The 27,143-nt window shown below is 34.3% G+C and overlaps 6 protein-coding genes across 6 annotated transcripts; 3 read left to right on the top strand and 3 right to left on the bottom strand.

The window, feature by feature from the left end:
- Positions 1-536: 536 nt before the first annotated feature.
- Positions 537-8,564, top strand: LOC149742680 (serine protease HTRA4-like). Its single transcript, XM_089894141.1, has 8 exons — positions 537-792; positions 1,010-1,076; positions 4,081-4,192; positions 5,994-6,089; positions 7,028-7,237; positions 7,465-7,603; positions 7,778-7,892; positions 7,949-8,564. Exons 1-8 carry the CDS (start codon positions 783-785, stop codon positions 8,172-8,174), a joined length of 975 nt encoding a protein of 324 aa, XP_089750267.1. The 5' UTR covers positions 537-782; the 3' UTR covers positions 8,175-8,564.
- On the top strand, positions 8,232-10,713 carry LOC149742679 (vacuolar protein sorting-associated protein 28 homolog). The gene is made up of 4 exons (XM_089894152.1): positions 8,232-9,167; positions 9,235-9,442; positions 9,768-9,913; positions 10,065-10,713. The coding sequence occupies exons 1-4, from the start codon at positions 9,010-9,012 to the stop codon at positions 10,177-10,179; spliced, it is 627 nt and encodes a 208-aa protein (XP_089750278.1). The 5' UTR covers positions 8,232-9,009; the 3' UTR covers positions 10,180-10,713.
- Positions 10,714-11,174: 461 nt separating this feature from the next.
- Positions 11,175-12,903, bottom strand: LOC149742678 (uncharacterized). Its single transcript, XM_089894143.1, has 6 exons — positions 12,681-12,903; positions 12,489-12,613; positions 12,230-12,347; positions 11,910-12,041; positions 11,587-11,773; positions 11,175-11,448 (listed from the first exon to the last, which is right to left on the bottom strand). Exons 1-6 carry the CDS (start codon positions 12,753-12,755, stop codon positions 11,312-11,314), a joined length of 774 nt encoding a protein of 257 aa, XP_089750269.1. The 5' UTR covers positions 12,756-12,903; the 3' UTR covers positions 11,175-11,311.
- Positions 12,904-14,973: 2,070 nt separating this feature from the next.
- Positions 14,974-18,510, bottom strand: LOC149742677 (tektin-2-like). The gene is made up of 9 exons (XM_089894129.1): positions 18,249-18,510; positions 17,934-18,061; positions 17,524-17,670; positions 16,966-17,036; positions 16,738-16,881; positions 16,428-16,650; positions 16,148-16,291; positions 15,684-15,763; positions 14,974-15,594 (listed from the first exon to the last, which is right to left on the bottom strand). The coding sequence occupies exons 1-9, from the start codon at positions 18,388-18,390 to the stop codon at positions 15,366-15,368; spliced, it is 1,308 nt and encodes a 435-aa protein (XP_089750255.1). The 5' UTR covers positions 18,391-18,510; the 3' UTR covers positions 14,974-15,365.
- Positions 18,511-19,004: 494 nt separating this feature from the next.
- LOC149742676 (uncharacterized) lies at positions 19,005-21,052 on the top strand. The gene is made up of 5 exons (XM_089894154.1): positions 19,005-19,633; positions 19,694-19,760; positions 20,042-20,154; positions 20,238-20,315; positions 20,687-21,052. Exons 1-5 carry the CDS (start codon positions 19,604-19,606, stop codon positions 20,789-20,791), a joined length of 393 nt encoding a protein of 130 aa, XP_089750280.1. The 5' UTR covers positions 19,005-19,603; the 3' UTR covers positions 20,792-21,052.
- LOC149742675 (bifunctional arginine demethylase and lysyl-hydroxylase JMJD6-like) lies at positions 20,597-27,127 on the bottom strand. Its single transcript, XM_089894138.1, has 7 exons — positions 26,750-27,127; positions 25,297-25,456; positions 24,957-25,085; positions 24,683-24,810; positions 23,063-23,198; positions 22,140-22,272; positions 20,597-22,072 (listed from the first exon to the last, which is right to left on the bottom strand). Exons 1-7 carry the CDS (start codon positions 26,989-26,991, stop codon positions 21,987-21,989), a joined length of 1,014 nt encoding a protein of 337 aa, XP_089750264.1. The 5' UTR covers positions 26,992-27,127; the 3' UTR covers positions 20,597-21,986.
- Positions 27,128-27,143: the final 16 nt, after the last annotated feature.

Raw genomic sequence — 27,143 nt, 5'->3', positions numbered from 1 at the left:
ACAATATATTTTGCAAAGAAGGAAACAACAGCAGATAGGGTAATTCAGAAAGATAAGGGTAACCCAGCAACATACGTTTCTTTGTGAAGCATTTTTTTAATGACATCTCCTGCGTTGGCATCCCGCATTCCCAACAGAAAATTCGTGAGGTACTGTCGGTGTTCGCGTTCAATTTTAGTTTTTGCGAACTCCGGACGACGCACACCAAAAATTGTTTTACATTTAATACTTTTAGCCTTCGCTAATTTCATTGACCAGTTGCAACCTGGCACTGCGCAATGCGTAACTCCCATTTTTTACAAATTTTCCGATATTTTCTGCAGCAATATGGTTTCACACTTTAGTTAGTTGTTGATATGGTGTTCTTTGTTGTTACGGACGACCAATCCAGTGCTATTCATGCGTGACGAGAACAATGGGTCGGCCTTCCTGTTGTATAGTGTTCTTTGATTTGTGGACCTATTGAGTAGGCCACGCTTCCATGATCTGTACAAAAGACCAAGGGGTAATAATTTAAAACTGGTTAGATTCCTATTGTTTGATTGTTTTGTTTCTCTTTAGAAGTTTAATCTGATATAGGCTATGCATTAAATGACGGCAATCCTACAAAGTAACATACTTGGTAACTCGTAAGCTGGCACGAGGTGTGTAAAACAGAACACTCGTGTTTAACGTATGTCGTTTTCCGGCCACTCGAGGTTAAAGTAAGTTACATTCATTAAGTTAATGGTTTTCTGTATACATGTTTGTACTGTACTCTGTAGTACACCCCATACTCAGGAATGGCCAGAGGTAATTCCTATAGTATTTTTGTTGCACATATATTATACATTTATGTTATACGTTAACATGGTCAATTGCACTATAAGATCTAATAGAGGATGATGGAATATTTATAATATATAATAAAATATTATAAAATAAGTACTACAATTTATAATAGTGGTTAGAACTACTTTGTTATATGAATTTCGTATTTCTTCTTTTAGTATTTTATTTATATTTACAGCAAATAATGGTTACTTCCAAGAAGTAAAGAACTCGGTGAATGCTGTTGTTCGTATCTTTAAAGAGGGGTAAATATATAATTTGTTAATTATTTTAATAGCTCTCATTGTTGTCAATAGCTCATATGTAAGTTATTATGTTGATGCCAGTGGTAAACAGAGCAGTGACTTATCCAGGGGGTTTCCGGTGACAAGTCTCAATTTCATATGTGACAATGCAACTTTCGTTTACCCATTAAGCCTACTACACTTCTGTATATAGTCAAGTGGGGTATAAAAAACAATGGTACTTTGGTGGACAAGCCTTAGGTCACTAAAATTACATTTTTTCGCAAACAGGTTTTGTTTTGTGTTTTTTCTCAAATAGCATTTATTTCGCTTGTCATTGATTCTAACTTTAATTCAAAGTGATAATTTTTGTGGGGTTTTTTAAACTTTTTAATTTAAGAATGTCTTTCGTGATAAACTATTATGCATGCAGTTATATATGCTATAATTGAAGTGGCTTGCTGCTGTTATATTTTAATTTTTGCAAACATTTTATACCTTTTTCACTGTGTAGTATATATTTTAAGTTAGACTGACACTGTTAATTTACAGATCACTTTAGTGCAGAATTTAGTTTAGTGAAAGTTATGATGTCATTTAGATTTGCAAAGACCTTTATCATTTTAATCAAGTGTAATGCTTCGAATAGTTCTTGTGCTTTATGTGTTATATAACTTACAGGCTTTGTTTTTAGCCTGTTATTTATATCTACCAACAACTGTTATTTAGATTTAAACTTAAGTTATTGGAGTAGGGAGCAGAGTTTTGCAAATACATGGCAATGTCGGACTGCGGTGTCTCTAAAATACGCGCGAACAGCTCAAACAGCGCAAACGTCTCTAAAATATGCGCAAATCCGCGCTAAAATCCGCGCGAACAGCGCGAACGACTCTAAAATATGCGCGAACAGCACGAACACATTTTACAAATCATTTAGATTGAAGTTAGAATAAGCGGGAACAGCTCGAATTATCCTGGATTCCTACTTTTTTGCTTTTAATGTTGTTAGATATATATATACAGTAGGGTGGAGGAAGATGGGACAGCTCTATTTTCTCGTCCCATTTAGTAGTAAACAAAGAACATTCAGAGAATTATAAAACCGTATTTTCACAACTCCTATAGACCGTTGTTAAATGTTTTAAAACGCGATCAGGATATTTAGATATTATGTGCTAAAGATGTCCCATCTTTCCCCACCCCAGCCTACTAATATATGAATAAATGTAACTTGCTGTATTTTCGCGTGGCCGAAAAACGAAAGTCGTTATAACACGGTACACACCTCGTGCAAGCTTACAAGTTACCACGTATGTTTTCTTGGGGGGGGGGCTGGGCAGGTGTGGTAACGGCATTGTATAAAAGGGTAAAACCGGGTCAGTGCTGTTCCGTGTAATCTAGAGCAACCGCTCGCGCTGTTCGAGCAGTTCGCGCGCATTTTAGAGACGTCGGCGCTGTTCCCGCGTATTTTAGAAACATTCGAGCTGTTCGGGCGCATATTAGAGACCTTGGCGCTGTTCGCGCGTATTTTAGAGACATTCGCGCTGTTCGCGCGTATTTTAGAGACACCTGTGGGACTGTGCTTTACACTCAAACATAATTTAGTTAAGTATATCGTAACGCAATAGTTAGACTCTGTGTAATATCGAGCAATATCTTGTGTTTATCGACTGCGTAACAATTCGTATCATGTTAACTGTTAACACATGCATAAGTTACCTAGTAGTGCAGTTCTGACGTAACAAACGGCTTTATATTAATTAATTTTGACCTTTTATGTGGGGCATAACTAGATATGTTGCTTGTAATATACCTCCGGTATTTGATTGCCCCCATAATAAAAATTGTGGAAGGTACCAAAACAAAACTTTAACTACAGCGGGACAATGACATATTTACATTTTTTACAATTTTTAAACCATAAACATGCAGCCATAACTTTTTCTATGAATGGAATTGATTGCGTAAGTGAGACATCATGTATGTATGTTCTATATTTTGGCAAAAAAGTAAATCTGGTGTGGCACTTTAGAATGGTACCAGGTAAGGGGATTTCTGTTCAAAATCACAACTCTGCGTCGCTACAGGTGATATGTGGCGCAACAATTGTATCAGTATGTGTGACGCTTTTCGATTGTTTTTAGTTTTTGTAACGTCATTTAAATTTGTGTAATTAAACCTAAAGTACATTTGTTGTTGCTGAATGCTGATAAAATAAAACCATGGGCATAGCTTATTGAAATGCTACAGTTGCTTAGACATGGGATAAATGCATATGAGAGTTATTTCAGCATACCCAGGAGATATGAGTGGTCTTGTGATATTGATCTGGCTGCTAAACCGCGTGAGAATGGTTAGTTGAAAAGTAGATCTTGGGTAAAAAGGTTTGCTACACCTGTCTTGCACCTTCACATGATAAACTGAAGTTTTTATTATCTTATTAAGTATTTTTTAGATGTTGCTGACATGTTGAAAATGTTACTGCATACCTCGTGTTTGCATAACTATGTTATACAATTTTTTTTATATATTTTTAAAGAAGAAGCATTCATTATACCCAATCAGAAATAAAATTTGAATTTTCTTCAGTATTTTAGAAACTAGAAAGGATCAAATTGGATAAAAAATTTTTTTTATAGGAAATCCAATGCATTGTGTCACAGCCATTTTTTTACTCCAGCGGTTGAATTTACGCCTTTGAAACTCATTTTTTTCAAAAGCAGTTTTGTATTTTGAAACTTTGATGATAACTTCACATTTAAGCATATCTATCAATACACAAACTTTGATTTTTCGTTGGTATGCCCCTTTAAGCACTGGCACACAATTTAATGAAACTAAAAAAATTCTCGTGCTTCAGTGCAAAATGTAAGGATCATGTAATTTTTCCCCTTTTTCATGTTTTTTAATTTAGAATTTTTAATGGACCAGGCTTTATATATTACCAAGTATCTCCTTATTGGACCTTATACTTTACCTATTTTATGTTTAGGTTATGGTACAATTACAGTAATATATTTTTCAGAGAGGAAAATTCAGCCAATTTTTTAGGATCCGGATTTTTTTTTAACCATACTTGTCATTTACTTATCATTACAAATAGCCATGTTCTTCAAGGTGGAGGAAATATATTTGATGTGAGTTGATAAAATTCAATTGAACTGCTGTAACTAGGGATGTGCTGAAGTTGAAAAAGCTCGGGTTCGCCGAGCGCCGAGCTTTAACGAAAAGCTCGGCACGAGCCCGAGCCCGAGCACCTATGACGTCATCAAGGAGAAAGGCGTACGAGAATGCGTTCCTATTCAGCCGAAAAGCGCCGCTAATCAAAATAATACAGAACACGTGGTTTGCGGTTAAAGACGCGTCTCGCTTTTCATAATTCCTACTGTTGCAAAATGTAAAATTCATACAAAAAAGTATTTAATTAAAAAATTATTTATAACTGTTACAGCCAGTGGCACAACTAGCAAGTTTCTACGCATGTTCATCTTGGATAATGTAACGATTATTTACGTCAGAATAAACCTTTACGATCGTTACATCACAAACGAGATTGTTGGAAAACAATCGTGTTTTATTCGCTTCCATACGATCTGTAGTTTGTGTATAATTTTTGTTTCTGATGATTAGTTTAATGCAGGTAAATCGCGATTATGTGAATTTTAATTGGTGCAAATATAAGAGCGAGGAGCGACGCAGTAAATTGGAACCAACATAAATTGTAATATGATATTACAAAGTATCGTCCCGGTCGAGCTTGGACAGAAGCCAAAAAACATCGTTTGATGGCACCGCACGAGAACCAGAGTTTCATTACGTCATTTTTCACGAGAATAAATTCACAACGATTGCTTCGTTAGTTACGTGTGGAATGCATGCTACCGCATGCGTCTTCCTTTATTTCATACGCCGGCGCAGAGTGTAAAAATGTGACGCTGATACACGATGTTTTGATCTCGTGGTTGGTTGGGCTGCCAACTTGGGCAGTGGGCACATTCCTCCCGATTGTTATATTATAAAACGTCATAATTAATAGTTACGTTGCGATAGGACACGTGACGTAACAATTGAATGAAAAATTGTTCTAATTCCAAGCGAAGGAATGTTATATTGAATGCAACGCGTGTGTGTGTGCGTCTTAGCACTTTCTGGCTGCGTGCGTGTCTGTGGTAAAGGTGGCTTAGAGGTTGCAAAACCCTGTGGTTGCAAAACCGTGGTTGCAGCAATTTATATTATTTCATTATAAAAAAGTTTAGGAGTTTTTGGCTTTTTATTTAAAATGTGATACGAAAACATTGGGCGCTCGTGTAATTCGACACCTGCTGTAATTCGATACGGGCAAATTCGCTGACGTTGCGATTCGTTACTTGCGAGAGAGCAAATTCACAACGAACGAAAAATAATTAAGGAGAAAGCTACGCTGACTAGTCTCGTTATCTCTTAGTAGCTTCACTTTTTTCATTTTTAACATTTTTCGCTCTCGCGTGCAACATTAAAGCATAAGGCTCGGCGCTCGGCCCAGTTTTCAGCCGAGCGTCAAAAAAGGAGACGCTCGGGCACGAGCTTTTGAGTTCGGGCTCGGCTCGGCACATCCCTAGCTGTAACCCAGTGGTCCAATATGGGTTGTCTGAATTGTTAACCATACCTTAAAAAAATAATTTTCATCAAAAGTACATAACTGAACACAAATGTGAAACATAACACCCATGTTTTAACAACTGCTGTTGCTCCAACGTGTAAATAAATAAATTACATTTATTCTATAAATGTATAAATGCAAGTTTAACTAATATTGTAATTCCTGCTGGTGGTAATGTGAAGTTTTGATAGAAATTCCTGTGGTTTTCTGAAAATTTTTACTTTATCAATGCCCACTGATCCCAAACAGCACGAGTACCAATGTTCTAGGAAGTAATATGTTTTTCTTTATATTTAAAGATTCATTTATGGGATGGATGTATATGCAAAACCACACGATGTGATAAGGGATATGAAAGAGATTTTGCTGTTCTTAGAATTATTGGTGATTATAAAGTGAGTAACAAACACAAATGTTTTTAACCATTTAACGTCATAATAATGCTGCACTATACATATCATGAGCAGATGTTTACATTTAAAAATTAATCCATAGTGTTTCTGTCTGATGCGCGAGCAGAGACTTGCACTACGTAGAGAGAAAAAGCGATTGTTTCTTTATTATTTAAAATCACAGGCATAGGTATGCATTATTTGAGAAAAAAATGATGTTTTTTGAGTATTGTGAAATGTGAGCAGACTATGGTGTGCATTGGATAAAAGATTCACTAAGTAAAAGTTTCCGTCAAAAATCAAAAACTTGCTGCCTGTGCTGTATGCAGAACGCAGACATCGTGTGTCCCTGGACTTGAGATATTGCGGCCATTTATAGCTAAAAGACATTGAGCAGTTTAGTAATAATAAAAACCTATTGCCTATCCCCCCTTAAAAAAAGGTTTTGTCCTAAACAGTTAAAAACTAAATTTATTTGTCTAATGTGCAGGGGCAAAAAGCATCTTAATTTATTGTTTATCAAATCTCTGCAACATTATTTAATAATGTGCGAATGTTCAAGAGTTGTACAAGTGTACAAATTTGCGAGTGTTAAGTTGTCATTTTCATTATGTTGCTGAAAACAGTTTATTTTTGTTTAAATTAAGGTGTCTTTCAGATTTTCCAAACAAAATTGAATTAAATTTGGTGCAGTGCTTCAGTGACTTTAGTAACACTATTGTTTATGTTGGAACTTTTAATAGGAGTGTCATAGGTTTTTCCCCTTTATTATTTACTTTAATAATATCTTTTTATTGCGTTTAACTAAAACTTTTACATTGAAAAGTGTGCCCACAATAATCAAAAAAACTCATTGACAATCATACATACAAATCATAAGTATTCTGATTCTCTGCGTGTAATGTGGGCATCAATAATCACCACTAATCAAATATACACAGAACCTTAATAAGACCGATCTTGCCATAGCTGATAAGAATTATGAAGTGGAATATCTTGACTGGCTATTTGCAATTGGTGCCCCTGGGAAGTTTCCTAACTCTATTAGTTGGGTAACTGTGATGAATGCAAAGCAGACAGGAAAGTATGTGGAACCCAATCACAGAAATGCATCACGGAACACCTATATTCAATACGCAGGTTCCACCTGGGTAACTAATCTAAATATAACTAGTAATAAAATCAACTTTGACAAGTGACTTCTCTATCAGATGTTTAATTTTGTATCTTTAAAAATTTGCTAAAAATGTCTATGTAGTGTTTAAATATGAACGGCATTACAGTAACATCTCATTAAGCTTACAAACTTGCTAAAAACAGGTTTGGAGAATATTAGGTGATTTTCTTTTGAAAATAATCTTTTTTGTGTGTGTTCCAGGAAGGTAGTTCTGGAGGTCCATTGGTTAACGGATATGGTAAAGTTGTTGGAGTTGTTTCATGTGTGTTTCAATGTTCATTTGGTTTTGCCATCCCACACACTGAGTTACTCAAGTTTTTAGAGCAAGACATATTTTACGGTAATTAATTGTGGCTAACGTAATATTTAGCCCTAAATAAAAAAGTTTTGTTTCTTGACATGAAAAGTGTTGTAACTTTGTAAAATATTTTTAAGTAGAAACCAAGTTAAACAATAGAAAAATCGATATACAATGTGTAAATTTTTATGTTTAAATTTATTCTGCATTACACAGAAAACTCAACTTATTTTAGTTCCACAACTGCAAAAAGACAACTTTCTTCTGTTGGGGTTAAAACTAATGACAATTTAGAAGTTGTGAAAGTTGAACCTGGCTGTGGAGCAGATATGTATATATTCCATCTTCCGTGTTTAATTTATTTTCAAAAGTTCTCTTTTTCTGCAGAAAAGGCGTGAGAGTTGGTTATAAGCTTGATCAAATTAATGATCAGAAAATCTCTACCCCATACACAATGTTAGAGATAAAGAATCCCTCTTTTTTTGAATTTTCAAAACTAGAAGAAAGTGAAACGGTTTCTTTGCGGTTACATTCTGAATTTCTTGGTGATGAATCAATTGAAAATGATCAGTCATATTTGGATAGTAATGTGAAAGAGAGCTTCTCTAAATAGCTTTCTGTGGTAAAAACATTACTTGGCATCATATAAACATTATTCAATAACTGCTAAATTTATTCTGCATTCGATAAATTAAACATTTTGCGAAGTAGAGCCTATAATTATTATTATTTAGTATAAGCATTTCACTGTGGCCTCTAAACCAAGAATTAAATACAACACCTATTTAACAATGAAGCTTCACACTATTTTGTATTTAAGAATTTTTTACTTTATACCGGGGGTTCCCAAACTGCAGCCCGCAGGAGCAAAATAAATGGCCCTGAAAGGATTTCAAAATTACTGATTGCATACGTTCACAGATGAACATATTACTTTTAAAAATTGTCTAAAATTGTTTTATTGATTTCTGTAATAATTGTCTTTGTTACGTCACAAAAATAGTTATGACTGTCACAGCATCAGCCAACCTGCCTCGCTTGTTACTCTGGTATAGGGGTTATATCGCGACATGATTCAACAAAAAACTTGTCTTTTACTCCGCAAGTATGTAGTTTAATCTGTTATAAAAGCCATTTAAAAAAAGTTTTACTATCATTTTAGTAAAACTTTTTTAACAGACGTTGTGAATTTTTAAATTCGTGCTGTTAGTTAAATTGGCAATTCATGTTGCGTTTTTTTTTGTAATTCTCTTCAAACTTTAGGAAATTTGATTTGTACTCTTAGCAAGGTTGTGAAAAACTTTTTTTTTTTTCGGATATTCTGTCTTTCCTGAAGTGCTGTTATAGTTCCGTTCTTTCCCTTTTAAAATGCATTTACTTAAACATTTATTACCCCTTTTCTAATTAATTAAAAATTTCAGATAATATAGTTAGAAATAAAACTAAATATGTCAACTGTACGACCAGAACTCTACCAGGAAGTAAAGTTATACAGCAATGCTCGAGAAAGAGAAAAGTATGACAACTTGGCTGAACTTTATTCAATTATAAAAACTTTACAAGCTTTGGAAAAAGCATACATCAAAGATTCTATTACAGCAAAAGAGTAAGTGTGTAAATAAACACCTAACTAAAGCCGAACATTTCTATATTTTTTAAACTTGTTCTTGCAGCTACACAGGAGCCTGTTCCAAAATGCTTGAGCAATACAAAGTCGCTTTCCGCCAGGTGAAAACTGAAGTCTCAACGCTGGATGAGTTTGTGAAGAGATACAAACTTGAGGATTGTCATGCAGCATTGGAAAGGATAAGGGAGGATCGACCAATTACCATCCCTGATGATGGAGGCAACACAAGCAAATGTGTTGCTGATATTGTTTCGGTTTGTCTTTACTCGTGTTCGAATCAATGTAACTTATTTTATCCTTGTGTGGCCGGAAAACGGCAGTTGTTATAACATGGGTATTCTGTTTCATACACCTGGTGCAGTGGTGCTAGCTCACCGAGTTTCCATGTATGATACTTTGTTAACGATATTTTGTTATATATATTGTATCAGACAACCCATTAGTAACAATATTGAACTTTGTGCAACTGTGTTTAAGTTAAAACAAGTACTGATGGGAGTGTTTGTAATATTTTTTCAGTATAGGGTTAGTTTAACAGTAAGCATTATTTAAAAGTGTATATTACTTCCCTTCCTACAGTTGTTCATCACAGTCATGGATAAGTTGCGACTTGACATCCGTGCAATGGATGAACTACATCCTGATCTTAAAGATTTATCAGAGAGTATGAGTAGGATGACGACTCTTCCAATGAATTTTGAAGGAAGAACAAAAGTTCAAGCATGGTGAATGTGCAATGAGTTTGATACTATGAAATTTTTAATGTCCAACAGCAAAATTTATGCAATTACTTTTATTGCTATGCACTATAAATTTCTCTCATGTTTAAGAAAATTATTTTACTTTTAAATTATTTAATCATATTTTCGATCGCAGGCTTACCACATTTGCGGGAATGGCAGCATCAGATGATCTCACAGATCCACAAGCCCGACAAATGCTGTTTGACATGGACTCTGCATACAATGCTTTCAACAGATTCCTTGCATGACCTTATTAACTATTAATTCTATATTACTTCTTACCATCACTATTTCTTGATATATATGTGATATTTGTATTGTACAAAGTTCGCTTTATTCACTTTATATTAACATAAAACAATAGATTTTTGATTTCATTATTCGTGCAATAAATGTCACGTATATACAATATACATGGTGTTCATGCGCGCTGATTTTATAAAAATATGGGATATTGTGGAGTGGGCGTTAACTATAACGTCATATACATAATTAAAAACGTGCAGCGCATACTTTTTTCGGTAGGAATCAGCAACACAAACTTGGCACTGCCTTTCTTACAGTTGCGTTTAAAATGAATGTAATTTACCTGTTAAACTGTGCAACAGTCGGTAATAAACAGCCGAAGTATTTTCCAGAAATAGCACTGCTTTATATTTACGATGTTTTCCTCAGCTATGCTTGTCTGTTTATTACGAAATAGTAAGGACTCACCACTTTATCATTGCGATTGTTTGACCTGGCACTTAATAAGGATCTAATATCAATTCACACGAAGATTATTTGCTTTTTAATAGTGATTGTCTCCTTGGTTATATAGCCCACATGTGGGTTAAAAAACAGGTTTGGCGTTTGCCCTTTACTAATTCGATCATGTAATAAAGTATTACTACGTTTGCAATCAATACTGAAGATTATTTGCTTTTTAATAGTGATTGTCTCCTTGGTTATATAGCCCGCATGTGGGTTAAAAAACAGGTTTGGCGATTGCCCTTTACTAATCCGATCATGTAATAAAGTATTACTACGTTTGCAATCAATACTTGGTGAACATAACGTGATGCTCTCCTCTTTCAGTGAATAGAATGAAGATCGGTGCGCATAATATTGTTGGTTGGATGGGTACAACAACTTTTCTCGATTTTCTTTTATTACTATTGTATTGCGTCTAAACGTCCTCTGAGAACCATGTACTCTTATTGGATAATTAGCCCAGCGGGATACAATCTCTGATTGATCAAAATTGTGCAAAAAGTCTTCACAGTTTATTAATAATAAGATCACAAAACACACTACATGAGTTCAACACGTGGCAGTAATCAGATAAAAAAAAATCAATGTAAATCTGAGATAAAAGTTAGGAATCTGAAATAAAGCGATTTATTCTGCATCTTCTGGTTTGTTTTCCTTATCACTGTCATGGTCACTTGATTGTACTGCATCAGGTGCACCATTGCCTTTTTCTTCATCAATTGGTTGAGGTTGATTCAGAGAAGAGAGGTCTTTAGTTGTTTCTTCTGCACATATTTTATATAAGCAATAAGCTTACAACATAAAATAAAAACCTAGCTCTTGCACAAAACAATACAAAAACTATGTTAACATTCATTTATTTAACTATGAGTTTTTAAAGCAACTTGGAAGTTGGGACAAACCCTGTTCTGATGCGGCATCTGCTTGGGACAAGTCATCTTCTGATCCTGTTTCATCCAAACAACCTTTACCAATTTGTTCAATGACTGATGCTAGATACTGAGCATGGGAGGCAGTCTCTTCTAATCGCTCGATCTCAGATTTCATTTCTTCAATAATTTCATCTTTTTTTACAATTTCATCCGCCAACTGTAAAGAAAAATTCAGTGCACATTAAAAACTAAAATAAAATAAATATACATTTCAGATTTCATCTTATGGTGATTATAATATTCAATAGTTATCATTTTAGATTATGTTACATTCAATCAACTGAACACCAAACCTCTTTATTTTCTTCTAGTGCTTCATGCAACCCTTTCCTTCGCTCCTCGGCTAAGAGTTCCCAATATTTTTCACTGGGTTGATCACTGCAGACCAATTCTTCAGCTTCACTCCTTGTCTGAGTGGTTGCATTCTACAAAAATATTATCAAATAATGTATTTCAGGTTAAAATGGTTGGATTTTTACAAATCAAAAAAAATACAACTTTACAATCTGGCAATTATTGCCTACTTCTCCAATATTTCGTAACATTTCAACCAATAAATTTAACAAAATTTTAAAAGTTACTGTTTAAAAAGGCTAAAATAGGAAGTACAAACCTTTTTTGGAGTTTTCTTAGCTTCTTTAAAAATTTGAATCTTTTCAGATTTAGTACATGACACACGTGGAATATCAGAAAAGAAATTTTTTATTGATTTGTTCTTTGGATTTATTGAACTGTTAAAATAAATTAGTAAGGCATCAGATATTTAAATGGTGATGAAACAAGACTGAACAGTTCGCAGAGATGAACCAAGAAAGTGGCTTTGTCATAGTTACATTAACTTATTGTAAATAAATAAAGTAATATTTTCATACTTTTTCACATTTGTCAGGCCTTGTTTCAATCCTGTGGAATTTACAACGTTTGTATTTGTTTGAAGATGACGTCGTTTGGTCGTGGAAGGTAATTGTGATTCTTCAGTGACGTCATCTAACCGTCGCTAAATAAAACAAATGTAGATTATTTAACAACCATTACCTTTAAGCGTCTGAATTATTTTAACCAACCTTTCTACTTGGTGATCTGTTGTCATTCTCCTTCCATTGTGCATTTATATTTTGAAGAATATTTTTCGTGGCCATTTAGTAGTTAAAAAATATGCAAATTACTATTATAACAGCCGTATACTGGTATATCTAAAACAACGTAATATATAAAGAATAACGATGTACCTTTTTACATTTCACGGTCAAAAAGACAAAAACAAACATTGAAAAGCTAAGAATAGTGACAAGCGCCAACATTTCGTAACACCCGCGTATTTACTTCACCTTTGACCTCTTGTAAACAGTTTTCTTCTCCCCTATTATTACTTACCTGCAAAACAATTTCGGGATATGTCGAAAGAAGCCCACTGAGAAAACATATAAAGTTAACCGTTTGTAATTATTTATGCAGCTTCATATAAACTTCAACGGCATTTTAGATTTGGATATTTTACATTTTAATACGCGTATGTTGTCATCTGCGATATTTAGGTTATGTGATCATTAATATATAGCACACTTCAATCTGCATGTCACTCAGTTCTGTACATATTTTAATTTTTCATTGATTCGAGTATGTTGATGTATCTCTTCTCTAATTATGCAATTCTCTTATAAAATTTTATTTACATACTCCTTTTCTTTTTTTATCTTATTCTTCCTATCCCTTTAACAGATTTACTACCCCAAGTACCTTAAAATTGCAGGTTTTTAACCAACACCAGGAAGAACCCTTCTTTACTAACCTGAGCTCCAGGCTTCATAAAGATTGATCTACAGCGACGATGGTCATGATTCAAGCAACAACTCGCAACTAACCCGACATTAAACTTGCTGCCCACTATTCTTATTTATTTTATTTTTTTATCCCAAGTTCTTTAAACTGTGATGTGTATTAGTGTATAATGCACTCGTTCTAAATCTAACATAAGTGTGCACATGAAACTGCTTACTGTTAACTTTGGTGGAATTTCTTTTCGGGGGTTTTGTTTTTCCATCATGCTCCAATCTTTGGATCAATCTCCTTTAAGGCCGACTCCCCCCATTGTGCGGGTTGTGTCCTTACGCACACTTTTCTTCCAATTAGAACCTTAATATGTTTAATTAAATGTTCTTAACAAATTGTTTACATTGTATCGTATTTAGGGTGTAACGGTAACACCTTTTATTCAAAACAATATCTCTTTCTTTTTTATCAATAAGCGTGTTTTAACAACTGTTGTTTTACCGTTACTACCTGTCTTTTCGCTTTTATCAACTCTCTTGTTCTTAGTTATCGTGACCGAAGAGACGAAATAAATTTCATTCATTCATTCATTCATTCATTCATTCATTCATTCATTCATTCATTCATTCATTCATTCATTCATTCATTCATTCATTCATTCATTCATTCATTCATTCATTCATTCATTCATTCATTCATTCATTCATCATGGTACACTATTTGTAAATACATAAAAAAAGGAAAAATTTAAATTTTATCATATTGGTTAATATCGACACTTTTTACGCACGTTAGTGGCTATATAGATCAGGGTTCTAGGCTATATCCCCCCGGCTATTTCCCCCCTGTGCCTATTTCCTCCGTCTCTCGTCACTATTCCCAAATATTCTGGAGTAAACAAATGTTTTGAAGTAAACAAATATTTTAGAGTAAACTAATATTTTGGAGTAAACATGTTTTAGAGTAAACAGTAGAAAAAAGCCCTAAAGGAGTACTCACGGGGGAGGGGAATACCCGGGGGAATAAACCGGGGGGAGAATAAGCCGGTGGGGAATATGATATATATTTATACCGGTCGCTATTCCGCATGTGCAGTAACTTTTTTTAGCATTTAAGTCTTGGTGTTTTGCTGTTTGAAAAAACTGTTAGTAAATTAAGTAAAATATGCTTCTTAAACAAATATTGAATAAATTTGCTAATAGTACTTGCTTATTCTATAGGCTACAAATAACATCTACTTAACTCAGTTCCACTGAGTCACTGACTTTAAATCGAAAACTGAAGTTTCGTTCTGTAGTGTAAACGTCGTGTATGGAACGTTTTTAAATGAGGGTCGTATTAAATTTGAATTATTATATTTGTTCCGACCTACTACGCATGCGCAATAGCGACCGGTACATATTCAACGGTCGGAACAAATATATCACGACACAGGCGTAACAGAAAGTGGTACATGGCTTAAAGATCGAAGCCCTTTCGCCCAGTCATATTTTAGTACAAGAAAAACTGGTAACACGCGAGCTAAACGAACTACACTTCATGGCGCAATTACAGACGAGTACCTGCTGTGATAAAAGTTTACGTAACTTTTCTGCAACAAGACGATTTAATTTAAAGCAAAAAATGTACATGGCGGTAATTTCGTGGAGTGAATTAAACGGCCGCATTATCTAAAACACGCATACAGCAGTGGGATAAATAAAGAACCGGAAATAATAATCTCTATACTTGTTATCAGTGCCAGCGAATCGGCAGCCATTCGCAGGTAAATGTAAGTGTCTCATTACTTTTAAATGGTTATATGTAAACAAATTAAAACGCAAAAAATTGTTGCCCTATTGTTAACAGTTGACGATGATTACAAGCGCTATTGAGATTTCATATGTCTTCAAACACACAAGTTAAACCAGAATTATTACAAACATTCACACAACGTTATGTAATCATTGCTAATAAGCGCATTATCACAAAGAGTTGTTTTAGGCAATGTCAAGCTGGCTGGTCTTAATTGGGTTGAGTGGTGTAGATTCTCTGCCTTGTGTGCGGAAGAAACTATCGTTTGGTCGCTGGGCCACATACTTTTCAGCAGGAACGACCAATTTACGACGAACGTCGACACACTGGCGGTCAAGTTTCAAGGAATTACGCTTGCACGCAAGATCTTGCTCGATGCGGTAGAGGTTCTTGTACAGTCCGTTACGAGCGTGGCTGAAAAATTCAAAACAAACAGCGTTAAGTTGTGATAAGTATAAGTAAGGAGGCAAGTGACAGTGTTGCAATGGAACGCATATACTTACTGAGCTTGTGCAAGTTTCTCCTTCAAATTTGCGATGCTTCCTTCAATCTGGTGAACCTCCTCAGTCAAGCCATATTGAGGCTATTTGGAAAAAAAAGGATTATAACGATTAAAAAACTAAAGTTTACTCAAAGTCACTGGCGGTTTTAAATAAATGTGTTTGATGAGTTGGTGGCAGTTAAACACACAACCAGCGTGATGGCGTTTAATCAATGTTTCTACGATCTGGTTACCAAACTACACTATTGTCAGCCTTGTAGGAATAAGTGATCTACATTGTTGTATTCTGCTACAGGTATTTAAACGCTCTGGTCGTATCATATTTCATTTAAAAGCCACTCTAAGAAGTACTGGCACGATGTACAAAACAAGCATCCCTTGAATACTGTGTGACCTTGGTATGCCCAGCTACGATACTGATTTTTCAGAAAATTTATACAAAACTTGTACAAATGGAAAACTAACTTTATCTCTGCAAAGTTCCACGTTAGGTCGGTAGGTTCTTGTCTCAAGTCTTGTGTGAGCAACCTTCAATGGAGCAGCTTTATCACGAATGGCTTGCTCCAGGTTGCGAATATCAGCTTCTACTTCTGCTATTTCTTCTTTTGTCTATTTATATAAATCTTATATTCGTATATTCATAAAAATTGTTTCCACAACTACAATTCCAGTGTATTATAGCCTATCTATTGATATGTGTACATTGGGATGTTATAAAATACATAAAAAGTAGTAATAAACCTACGTTTTTCTGTTGCCACACAAGTTCACCCTCAGAACGTTCAAGCTCATGCAGGCGTTTTCTGTATGAGAATTCAGTTGCTGAACGCTGTGCTTCCAATTCATTTCTTGTTTGAGCTAGAGTTGCATCTATTGCCTCGCGTAGGGCAACACTGGCTCTCATCTCAGCCTCAGCTCTGTCCTTGTTGTATTGGGAGAATTGATGCCATGATTCAGGAGTTGTGCTTCTGTGATTAAATAATAAAAACACATTCTTTATTTCCATCATAATTTAAGTTTAAAAAGGCCCAGAGGCAAATAACAAAACAACTTACTCCTTTAAAACACGGGTTGGGTTTGGTTTGTATGAAATTCCACCTGAACTATTGTTGAGTTGGTAGCAAGATTGATCAATTCCTTGAGCTTCAAACTTATCTTTTTGATCATTCGCAAGCTGTTGACGTGCCTCACGTAACAAACTAAAAATTGGGATTCATATATTGGAATTGGTACACAAAAAGAAAACAGTATACTATTATGCATAAACTTTTCTTGACACTTACCAAAGCTGCTCAAAAGCTTCTGAAATTCTTTTTTGTAAATGTTCTTTGATTTTGTTGATAACTTCAACTTCCTGTAACATGAATGGTAATTATTACAAATTATAAAAAATATCAATGTGCCCAATTTTGGTTAATCACCTTCAGTGAAAACAAATGCTTAATAATTACTCATCTACAATATTTAAATAAATCTTTTTAAAACAAAATTTCTTAGAAATATGAGTGAGTGTAACTTACTTTATCCTCGCGTGGCCGGAAAACGACAGTCGTTATAACACGGGTGTGCACCTCGCGCCAGCTTACGAGTTACCAAGTATGTTATTTTGTGGGTGATTATTTTTTTGGGGGGAATTTTTTCATTTTATGTATGGCTGATAATTTGGACAACCCATTAGTGACTACTGGGTTGGAGCAATTGTCGTTAAGTGTCTTGCTCAAGGACACATACGCCCACAATGGTAGCAGCGACGAGCCTTGAACCCTTTACCTAATGGTTACAGGCAGGCGCGCTAACCACTACGCCACGGCGCCGTAATATAAGTGTAAATTGTAGATCACCTTGTGTAGTTCAGCTTCCACACCATCTCGCACGATATCTATTGACTGGCGACTTTCTCTTAAAGTCAAACACTCAATAGCAACATCTAGTGGCAGGGCTTTCTCCTCAAGCGCTTGCTCTGTTTCTAGTTTAGCTCGGTTCAAAGCCTGTATCAGATAAATGCAGGTTAGATAATAAAAAATCAATTAATGTTATAGAAAATCGTATGATTTAATAATAATTATGACAAAATCAATAAATAACAACTATATTAATTATATTCTTCGTGGCATAAATTATTTACTCGGTTATAACACAGGGTATTTTTTTTATAACCACTGGAAATAAAACATTTTAATAATATAAAATGCATTATTTCCTTTTTTAACAATTTTTAAAATATCATCTGTTATGACATCATAATACATACATGGATCTCAGCATCTGTCTCATCTAAGCAACGTTCAAGAGTTTCCTTCCACTTTGTGATGTCATCAATTCGGTCATCGAGTCGAGTGTTGTTGTCATGTTGATCCCACTTGGTTTGATTGGCAGTTACTACAAATGAACTTTTAAATGTATCACATTGAAGAGATATACATTATTTAAAGTACTAAATTTTATACATATAAACTCATTGGCAGTTATTATACTACAAATGGAAAGCCAATTTTTTTCGTATAAACTCATTTCAGCATATTGCTTTATATTAAGTAAGTTAGAATAATTTCAATATTTGACATACCATTCACTAACTCCCTGGCTTCTTGTCTGATTTGATGTGACGACTCGCGTTGACGTTCGGCGTTTGTTGAAATAAAATCGTTGGAAGCAAACCAGTCTGCTGGTGCAAATCTCTGAGCAGGTTTTAAACTCAAAGTAGCCATGCTAGATTTTATAAATCTTACAAACTGCAACCAAATCTGTATAAACTATGTGCTTTACTAGTAGAAGCTTAGAACTCAACAAAGATTTTTGTTGCAAATTCACCAAGCCATGGTTGCTAGGGAGTGTTTGTGTTCACATGACAACAATCGGATTTGGCCACTTGCGTCGCTGCAACTTCCGATTGGGGCACAATTAAAATGAGAGAAAAGGTAGATTTGGTATAATGAATGCTTCTTCTTCAAGAATATATAAAATAAAAGGAATAAAATATATACTTCATTATGCTTAATTTTTCTATTGAATCTAGGTACATACCAGATTATGCTGACTCAGCATATTTTCAAACTAATGTTAAACACAAAAAACTGACGTTTTTATAAAAAAAATTGTTACAGTAGGTACTAATCAGAGTCCGTATGACTCTGGAACTAATAAGACATAATAGACATTTCAATATGAAAAAGGGCTAAAAATTAACTAATAACGAAATAAAAGCTGAGTCAGCATATTATGTTCAATCGAAAGTTAAAACATAATAAAGTCTATGTTTTACAATTTTTTTTATATAGTTTTGAAGAAGACGCATTCATTATACCAAATCAGAAATATAATTTAAACTTTCTTTAATAGTTTGAAAACTAGAAACGATCAAAGTTGAGTGTTTTTGTTTCTCATGGGAAATCCCATGCATTGCGCCACGGCATTTTTTTTACTCTGGCGGGCGAGTTTGCTGTTTTAAAACTCATTTTTTTAAAAAGCTGTTTTGTATTTTAAAACTTGGGTGGTAACTTTAAGTCATATTTGAGCATATCTATCAATACAACAATTTTGATTTTTCGTTGGTACGCCCCTTTAATAGAGGTAAAAAAAATAATTTACAGATGGGAAGTTGACTTTGTTAAATGGTCTAATATATCATTCTGGTAGCTCTTGCAAAGATTATAAAACTACTTCATTTTAAAATTAATTCAATTCGTTAAGTTGTTTAATGCCACGAGAGCACGGGAAGTGTTAACCTGATTATTAAGCATCTAATGCATCATATTTCTCAGTCTATGTTTTTTACTTTTTGTCATTGGAAATATTAGTTGCTGCGCCACTTATATTCAAATAATAATTTAACATTCTTCATATTAATTATTTTATTATCATCCCATCAAACAGCAGGTCAGGTGTTTTATTTACGATAGTTAGACTTTGTTCAAACTAAAGATGGAAATTCAAGGAAACACGCAGACTGATGTATGTTGTTTTTACAATAATTCTAAATAGGAATATATAATAATTCTGATATGTTTGCAGGTAGCTCCTGACTTTACACGTCATCATGCTGGGGGTGATACACCTGCTAGTTATAATTCATGTGCTGGTAAGAAAAATCAGCTACTTAGAAATAGCATTGTTTAAAAACTTAAATTATAATTTTTATCAATTTTCAGTGGGCCACGTAGTAGCTTTGTTGATCTGATGCTAATGGTGGCAAACTTTATTTACTGTAGTGCAACTAACGAACTTTGTGATTATACGGTTATCCGATCCCATTCTTAACAAAATTGTAATATTCTTGCCCTATCGTTATAGCGAAGCGTTCTTGTGTTATTAATTGTGCTTTTTATAAATTTCAAATACATATTCATCTTTCCTCAATAGAAACAAGTGAGGTAGTGATGAACTTAATACAACCAGTGATGCAAGATCTTGAAGAGAAGCGAGAAGCAGATAGACATATGCTTGAAGAATATCGGAATCGAATGCAAAATCTGGTATTTTTAATTCACAATATTTTAGTATTCATAAATCAATAACATATAAAATTGTGATTAGTGTTTTGTACTTTGTTTTTCAGCTTGACTTGACGTGCCACCAAATAGAGAAACGCTTGATTCATCAACATGAACATACAAATAAAGAGATTGAAGTCAAGGTTTGAATGGTTTCTATCTGTCTTTTTTCAGTGTACTAAAGATGGCTGTACACAGTATCCGGCATGCGATTTCGCTGGCGAAGTCGTATGCAAACCCATTACCGAGTTCCGCATGCCGCAGGGAAATCCGGACAAAACAGACAAAACGAACGAATTCTGGATACTGTGTACAGCCATTTAATCCAGTTTAAAGAAATCTAAAATTTTCTAGTCTATTAAAAATTGCTTGTGAATTGCCGGTAACTACTTTCTACTACCCATGTTGTTTATAAATAAAACCCTAAACAATAATTAGCCTGTATTTACCAATTTGCCATTGTTATTAAATACAACAGTGTAAATAACTAACAGGGATGTTTTTACAATTTTAGATGCAATATCTCAATGAAGTACTTGTACGTGTTGTCAATTTAGAATGTGAGCTGTCTAACTTCAAAAATGCAGTTGCTTCACTGTTTGATGATTTGAACCATTAAACTATGCAAAATTGTTTCGCCTCCTGTCCAGCACTGCCTGCTGTAGATATTTTATGGTGTTATTTTTTTACATAGCACAATACTTCGACTTTACAGTTAAAAGTATAATTTTAATACACCACATATAAGTTGCTTTTTTAATTTTAGATGTTTTTATTTGTTTTTGCTTACCTTAATTTTTCTGTTTTTATTTATGTTCAAGTGTTTCGATGTAAACTGTGAATTTTGTTCTATTTTGTAATACATTCTTGCAGTTAATTATTTAGAACTTTGTGATTTATTGCAGAAAAATGTTCAACCTCAAGCACATTGCACTGCATTGTCTAAATTTTGTGTGGTTGTATTTAATGGTTTACCCTCAACCAGCAAAAAAGTAACGATATTCATGTTTTAACAAAGTTTTACAAATGACAAACAATCAAGTACCACGTAACACAATATGATGCAGATTTTCTAACTAAACCAACCCAAGGAGTTCGATTCGAACTGTTCCATACGAGTGTGCAGAGACTAGGAACATAGATATCAGTCAAGTGGGGGCAAGATGGTCCAAATAAAGAAAAGATTTTATATGTTAATACTGTTTTTGCCGCTTGTAGTTAATCCGTTAAAATTAACGAGCTATGCTTATTTATTGGTGATGTTAACTTAACATATAATATTTTAGCACGGTATTTCTGTGCTGAATGCATTACCAATTAAATACCCCAGCACATTTTTCTTATCCCTGATTTTTATTGCAAAACTGAATTTAATGAGACGAAATCAAACTGTATGAATTATTTCTGCCCATTCAATAAACTACCATCCTGCACTGATAATTTAAATTTGCAAATGTACAAATTTGCGGCAGTATGAATTTAATTCAACGATCATTTAAAATCAGCATCTCATCACCAAAACGCCTTTATCGCGTACTTTGTTGGGCCGTGAGAAAACATTTGTTTTTTTGTCTATCATCAAATGGGGCCACGTAAAAAATATTTCATAAAGTGTCCCAACTTGCCCCATCTCACCATATTATAGTATTTGTCTGTTCTGAACGCAGCTTGGCCTACACTAAATACAACATTGCAAGCAACCATACAGCAATAAACGTTGCATTCATTCTTTCAACATAACAAATTTACATCCTTGTTTTCTTATTTTACACACTGTGATACGCGTACAGTCATACACTGTACCAGCAAATATATTAATAATATTCAGATCCGATGACGACGCTCATGTCATCTCCCACAATATCGGTTTTGTGAAACCAGCTTGTGCCGTCGAAAACCACTGAAAATGTTCATGTTAAACATTGTGGTATAGCATGCTACAGTACAACAATACAAAACTATTTTACTTATGTCTCCTGGACCGACTGTGAATACAATCTGACTTTGGCAAATTCCGTAACATTCCGGCGGAGTTTCAAGTGTCCACTTCTTGTAGCCAGTTAGTTGGGCTTGCCACGAAGACGAGGTTACATAGTCAACCTGTAAGATAAGTAAACCAAGTATATAGTAGGGTGGGGGAAGATGGGACACCTTTAGCACATAATATCCAAATATCCTGTTCGTGTTTTAAACAATTAACAACAGTTCATGGGAGTTGTGAACATACAGTTTCATAATTCTTTAAATGTTTTTGCTTACTACCAAATTAGAAGAGAAAATATAATTTACAGGTGTCCCATCTTCCCCCACCCTACTATATGTTAAGTATTTTATTGTATCGACATTCCGTCTGACGTACGTCAGTATTATAGAATATACGTTTTTAACAGAAAAACTGTTTTCCCTATATTACGTTGCGGTGCTGGGTATGGCAACAATTAACGGTAGATTAAATGAAGGCTCAAAGGTGTTTTAATAAAACTTAGAAGGAATTGCTGAACAGGACGTTTATTAGTAAAGTTTTCAACTGCACGTGGAGTAAATAAAATTGAACTAATGTAACTTGCTTTATCATAGCGTATATAGCGAAAAAACGACAGTCGTTATACTTTTTTGCGTCATGTATACACCATAAGCAGGTTATTATGAGTTACCAGGAAAGCAACTTAGTATTTATTGCTGATTTCCATTTTATGTATCATTGTCAATTTAACAGCCTATTATGGTCACCATTATAGGTTGTAGAAACTACCGTTTAGTGTCTTGGAGACAAACGCCAACCATGGTATAGAAGCAGTGATGAAACTAAGGTATTCTCTTATCTAACCATAGCCACTTCAGTATATTATGCTTATACTGTCTAACCAGTGAGCTAATGGAAGCAACATACATGCATTGGCGCTCCATAACCAGGTAGTCCCATAAAAATCCAATCAGTTCTACTGTGATCTAATTCCATCGGAAGAAAGTATGGTAACTTGTAATGACTTTTAAGCACGTTTGCAGACAGCCCACCACAATTGCTCCTATTGAAAAAAATATGTAGCCTATCATTAGGATGAAAATAATTTAAAGACATGTTACATCTTATCTACTGCTGGTTTGAAAACTGTAAGATTTTAAGATGTAACAGCAAAACAACCGTCGTCAAAACAAGAGATCACAGATCTAATGAATGAACACGTTTTAAACTAATTAGCATAAGATAGTAGAGTCGGGGAAGATGGGACACCTGTAACACATATTATCCAAATAGCCTAATCGTGTTTTAAACAATTAACAACGGTCTGTGGAAGTCGTGAAGATACGGTTTTATAATTCATTAAATGTTCTTTGTTTACTACCAAATGAAAAGAGAAAACAAAATGAAAATGTGTCCCATCTACCCCCACCCTGCTATATTAGTTAATCCTTTTACTACAACGGTCGACTGGGCTCGATCAAAAACAAATCTGAAGTAACCAACAAAACGGGTTCTAGTCGCCATTGGTGACTGTGGAGCAGTAGGCAGAATGTATTTATACATGTATTTACTAATGAAACTTATGACGTATGAGGATTGAGTGATTGGTAAAGAATATGTGTAAATACGCTTTGTACAACTCCTGTACCATGTGTTTATTGTACACTTACACTGGTTAACGTTGTCGTCGCTTAAAAACGTTTGTTTTCATGAATTTTGACAAACCGTAATCACGCAGTAATTAGGTAATGTTAGAAGTTAATATTAATCATATGATGTTGAATTAAAAATAATGTTTCAATTACGATAAATGATATAATACGGTATAAGAGTAGTGCATTTAATGCGTCCCCACTTAAATGCTAATAGTTTGATTCAGTCGTGAATCGTTGTGTGGATTTCTTATCTTATGTAACACGTCGTTCCCCGCCAAACTCCCGACAGTGTTTCCGTTATGTAAAGTGCATGAGGAAAGTAATCGTTAATTAATCGCTCATCGTGCGGTTTTAAATCTGAAAATTTAGTCTAAAAGTTATAAATATATATTACGATTTGATTTCAATCAAGAGATTAAAGAAAAATGCTAGAATTAAGAATTAGGCTAAGTGCGGAAAATAATCGCCCTATCAGCAACAACAACAACAACAACAACAACAACAACAACAACAACAACAAAGCCAAGAACAATTGTTCGACGAAAAAGGATCTATATGACCACTAACGAGTTCAAAAAACTAAGCTCATTAAGCGCTTCCCATTGAGAGTATTAATATTCGAACGAATGTCATTTATAACCTAATGATTAGAAAGCGTTTTCCTCACGCCTAGCAAATATGATATACAATTTGGACGACTTCAGAATATTTGTGAACGAATCCGAGCTGTTTCTCACCGATTTCTGTAACAGTCAAAAATATGTATCTGTTGTGGCAAGTTTTATAACTCCACGCTTTTTGTGTGGAAACCACTTATAAAACATTCAGCCAAGATTTTAGTCATTGTTCTGCTTTTATATATAAAAGTAACACAATTGTGTGATCAACTTACCATCCGACATACCAGTGATCTTCTTTTCCCTCAAGTCTACTCTTTGACATGTTGAAAAATTCATCCATACTGTCTATATCGGTGTTGTATGGAAAAAACTGACATCGAGAATTGACCATGTCTCGTGCCTTAACGTTAAGTTACTCGTATAAATGTATTCGAATTAATAATAACTTAATAGAGAAAGGTGAATTCTGTAAATATTCTTTGTTTACTAACGAATGAGACAAGAAAAGAGAATGAACGCCTCATATTACCTCATCATACTACATACCTTGGAGCCCGGAGTATAAATGGTTTTCAAATATTCGAAGTTAATAGTTTCACGAGCTGTCCAATTAACTTGACCATCTTTAACCACTAGGGGCTGCATTGTAAAAGCATATTTCTCAAGAAATTCTTCCTTCAAAAAAGGTTAACATATCATTATATCTCTTATATGTTGTTTCTTTAAAAATCATAGTAGATTATCCCTATATGTTTTATATTGATATAAGATTTTGTTACCCCGTGGTTAATACATTTGGGTTAAGTTGAAATGACTAAAAAAATAATTCAGATGCTTCAACTGATTTTCTTTATCTACACACAATCGGATTTGTTTTCAGACTTACCTGAGATAAATTTGTAGTGTATTTTACATCAGTGACACCTGCACATCTGCTACAGTCAACCGGACGCCTAATGCTTTCGAGCAGTTCCAGAGATTGAACAATGCAATTATGTTTGGTTACGTTTTCGGTCTTGTAGTATTGTTTGCTTGTGGCGAAAAATCTGAATGCGTGTTAACAAAAACTAATAAAGTATGAATAGTAGAATGGGGTAAGATGGGACTCGGAGTAAAATGGGATATTTATTGCGAGTTTGAATCTTCAAGCCAGTATTGTGGTTTAACAAAAATAGGCTGAAATGTTTCGTACAGTTTAATTTTGAATCATGCGATTAGTTTTAGATTTGTTAAAACTAAGATATGATCATGAAGAAAATGGCCAGAGGTCAATATGGCATGAATTAGGTATATAACATCAGCACAAAAATACCGATTTAAATTTGTATTTTGAAAGTAAGGTATGTTTTGTATGTAATATTTCTACCCTAGAATGTAAGTTCTTTTATAACGTAGAATGGGACACGGCCTAGAGATATCTCTAGTAGGCTGTGGGTGGGGTAAAATGACATTAAACATTTCTTTTTACGGTCACCCATTAGATTAGATGATAGGCGAAAAAGAATGTTACGGTATTATACGACAATAATTTCACGGTTCAACAAAGTGAAAAAGCGGTTACTGTTGTTAAGTATTAAGTTAACTGTTGCCAAGTAGTTCAGTGTCAAATGAATACAACATGTTAAATGGCTGAAATAGAACATATCATAACTGCCGAAATTTTGTGGTTTTTAAGTGTATTTCCAATGACAAATTTATTTTTTGTTCATAACTAACACAATTTTTAAGTGTCCCATTTTCCCCGTCTGTTTTTGAATCACTAAAATACACCCGTTGTTCGAACCGCCAAATAACATGATTGTGTTTTAATATATTTCTCACAGGTGTTGTTGCTTATGGTTAAAAGTAGGCTATGCCAGGTACAGATTCATTGTATCACCCAAAAAACTTTTTTTTAAATTTTGATATTTGCTGTATTGAGCAATATGTGTTTATTTGTTCCATCTTACCCCAACCTACTAAATTTTATTGGCCATTAGATGTACATACCTTTATAACAGACGTAAATTACCCACTAAGTATTTTGTTTCTACAACTTGTACAACAGGCTATTAAAATATGACAGGTAGGCTTGCCATACGCCCCGGTTTAGCCGTGACAGTTCCGATTTTAAGGTCCTGTCCCGCCCGGTTAACCAGTTTTGCCTGCATTAAATATTAAATTGTATTTAATCCTTTTCTATGAGTCCTTCATTAATTTCACTTTCAGTTTTCAAGATGCGTCCCGAATTTGCATTTAAAAAAATGACAAGCCTAACAACTATGAAAAAGTTAGAGCAGGTCATTTAGAAAACACATCAAACAATAGTTTTATAAAGTAGTTCGGGTACAGTGTCTTACCTTTGTAATAGCATTGAACCAAGTCGAGTTTTAAACTGTATTAGATAATAAGACATCACCGGCAAGGCGAATGCGATTAACAGCACTGATCCAGCGATAATAAAATCTACGTTTTGTTGCCGCCACTTCTTTCCTTCATTTCGTATTTTTCTTATTGATTTCAGTCGATTCAGTTGCTCGTCACTGACGCCTAAGGAATCTGCCTGTTTCAGTACACCTTCGAATTCTCGAGCTGTGGCCATTATGTCTAATTAAAAAATAAATAAATTTACAACAGCGTTGTAAATATACGTAATAAGAAGTGCTCTGTTAACAAAAACTGCAAAAACTTCCAAGCGACGGTTCACATAAGCCGTTCTATTCGAATATCGCAACAACTATAGTTGAAGATTAT

Source organism: Ciona robusta, chromosome 1 (genome assembly GCF_009617815.1).
Source record: "Ciona robusta chromosome 1, ASM961781v2".
In the NCBI taxonomy this organism is placed as follows: Eukaryota; Metazoa; Chordata; class Ascidiacea; order Phlebobranchia; family Cionidae; genus Ciona; species Ciona robusta.
Note: the sequence above shows the minus strand (reverse complement) of the source record. Positions and strands in the feature narration are given on the sequence as shown.

What these genes read in the sequence shown, in the direction of transcription:
- LOC149742678 (XM_089894143.1), bottom strand. Translation starts at nt 12,755, where the DNA reads ATGGCCACGAAAAATATTCTTCAAAATATAAATGCACAATGGAAGGAG. An exon ending in GGCCTGACAAATGTGAAAAA is followed by an intron (nt 12,348 to 12,488) that starts GTATGAAAATAT and finishes TTATTTTAACAG; the next exon opens with TTCAATAAATCCAAAGAACA. An exon ending in CACTAGAAGAAAATAAAGAG is followed by an intron (nt 11,774 to 11,909) that starts GTTTGGTGTTCA and finishes TTTTCTTTACAG; the next exon opens with TTGGCGGATGAAATTGTAAA.
- LOC149742680 (XM_089894141.1), top strand. An exon ending in GTTCGTATCTTTAAAGAGGG is followed by an intron (nt 1,077 to 4,080) that starts GTAAATATATAA and finishes TATATTTTTCAG; the next exon opens with AGAGGAAAATTCAGCCAATT. An exon ending in AATACGCAGGTTCCACCTGG is followed by an intron (nt 7,238 to 7,464) that starts GTAACTAATCTA and finishes TGTGTGTTCCAG; the next exon opens with GAAGGTAGTTCTGGAGGTCC.
- LOC149742677 (XM_089894129.1), bottom strand. Translation starts at nt 18,390, where the DNA reads ATGGCTACTTTGAGTTTAAAACCTGCTCAGAGATTTGCACCAGCAGAC. An exon ending in TTGTGTGGCAACAGAAAAAC is followed by an intron (nt 16,292 to 16,427) that starts GTAGGTTTATTA and finishes TTATATAAATAG; the next exon opens with ACAAAAGAAGAAATAGCAGA. An exon ending in TGGAACTTTGCAGAGATAAA is followed by an intron (nt 15,764 to 16,147) that starts GTTAGTTTTCCA and finishes TTTTCCAAATAG; the next exon opens with CCTCAATATGGCTTGACTGA.
- LOC149742676 (XM_089894154.1), top strand. Translation starts at nt 19,604, where the DNA reads ATGGAAATTCAAGGAAACACGCAGACTGAT. An exon ending in GGAATCGAATGCAAAATCTG is followed by an intron (nt 20,155 to 20,237) that starts GTATTTTTAATT and finishes TTTGTTTTTCAG; the next exon opens with CTTGACTTGACGTGCCACCA. An exon ending in ATAAAGAGATTGAAGTCAAG is followed by an intron (nt 20,316 to 20,686) that starts GTTTGAATGGTT and finishes TTACAATTTTAG; the next exon opens with ATGCAATATCTCAATGAAGT.
- LOC149742675 (XM_089894138.1), bottom strand. Translation starts at nt 26,991, where the DNA reads ATGGCCACAGCTCGAGAATTCGAAGGTGTACTGAAACAGGCAGATTCC. An exon ending in TTTATACTCCGGGCTCCAAG is followed by an intron (nt 24,811 to 24,956) that starts GTATGTAGTATG and finishes CTTAACGTTAAG; the next exon opens with GCACGAGACATGGTCAATTC. An exon ending in AGTCGGTCCAGGAGACATAA is followed by an intron (nt 22,073 to 22,139) that starts GTAAAATAGTTT and finishes GAACATTTTCAG; the next exon opens with TGGTTTTCGACGGCACAAGC.
- LOC149742679 (XM_089894152.1), top strand. Translation starts at nt 9,010, where the DNA reads ATGTCAACTGTACGACCAGAACTCTACCAGGAAGTAAAGTTATACAGC. An exon ending in GATTCTATTACAGCAAAAGA is followed by an intron (nt 9,168 to 9,234) that starts GTAAGTGTGTAA and finishes TTGTTCTTGCAG; the next exon opens with CTACACAGGAGCCTGTTCCA. An exon ending in GTGTTGCTGATATTGTTTCG is followed by an intron (nt 9,443 to 9,767) that starts GTTTGTCTTTAC and finishes CCCTTCCTACAG; the next exon opens with TTGTTCATCACAGTCATGGA.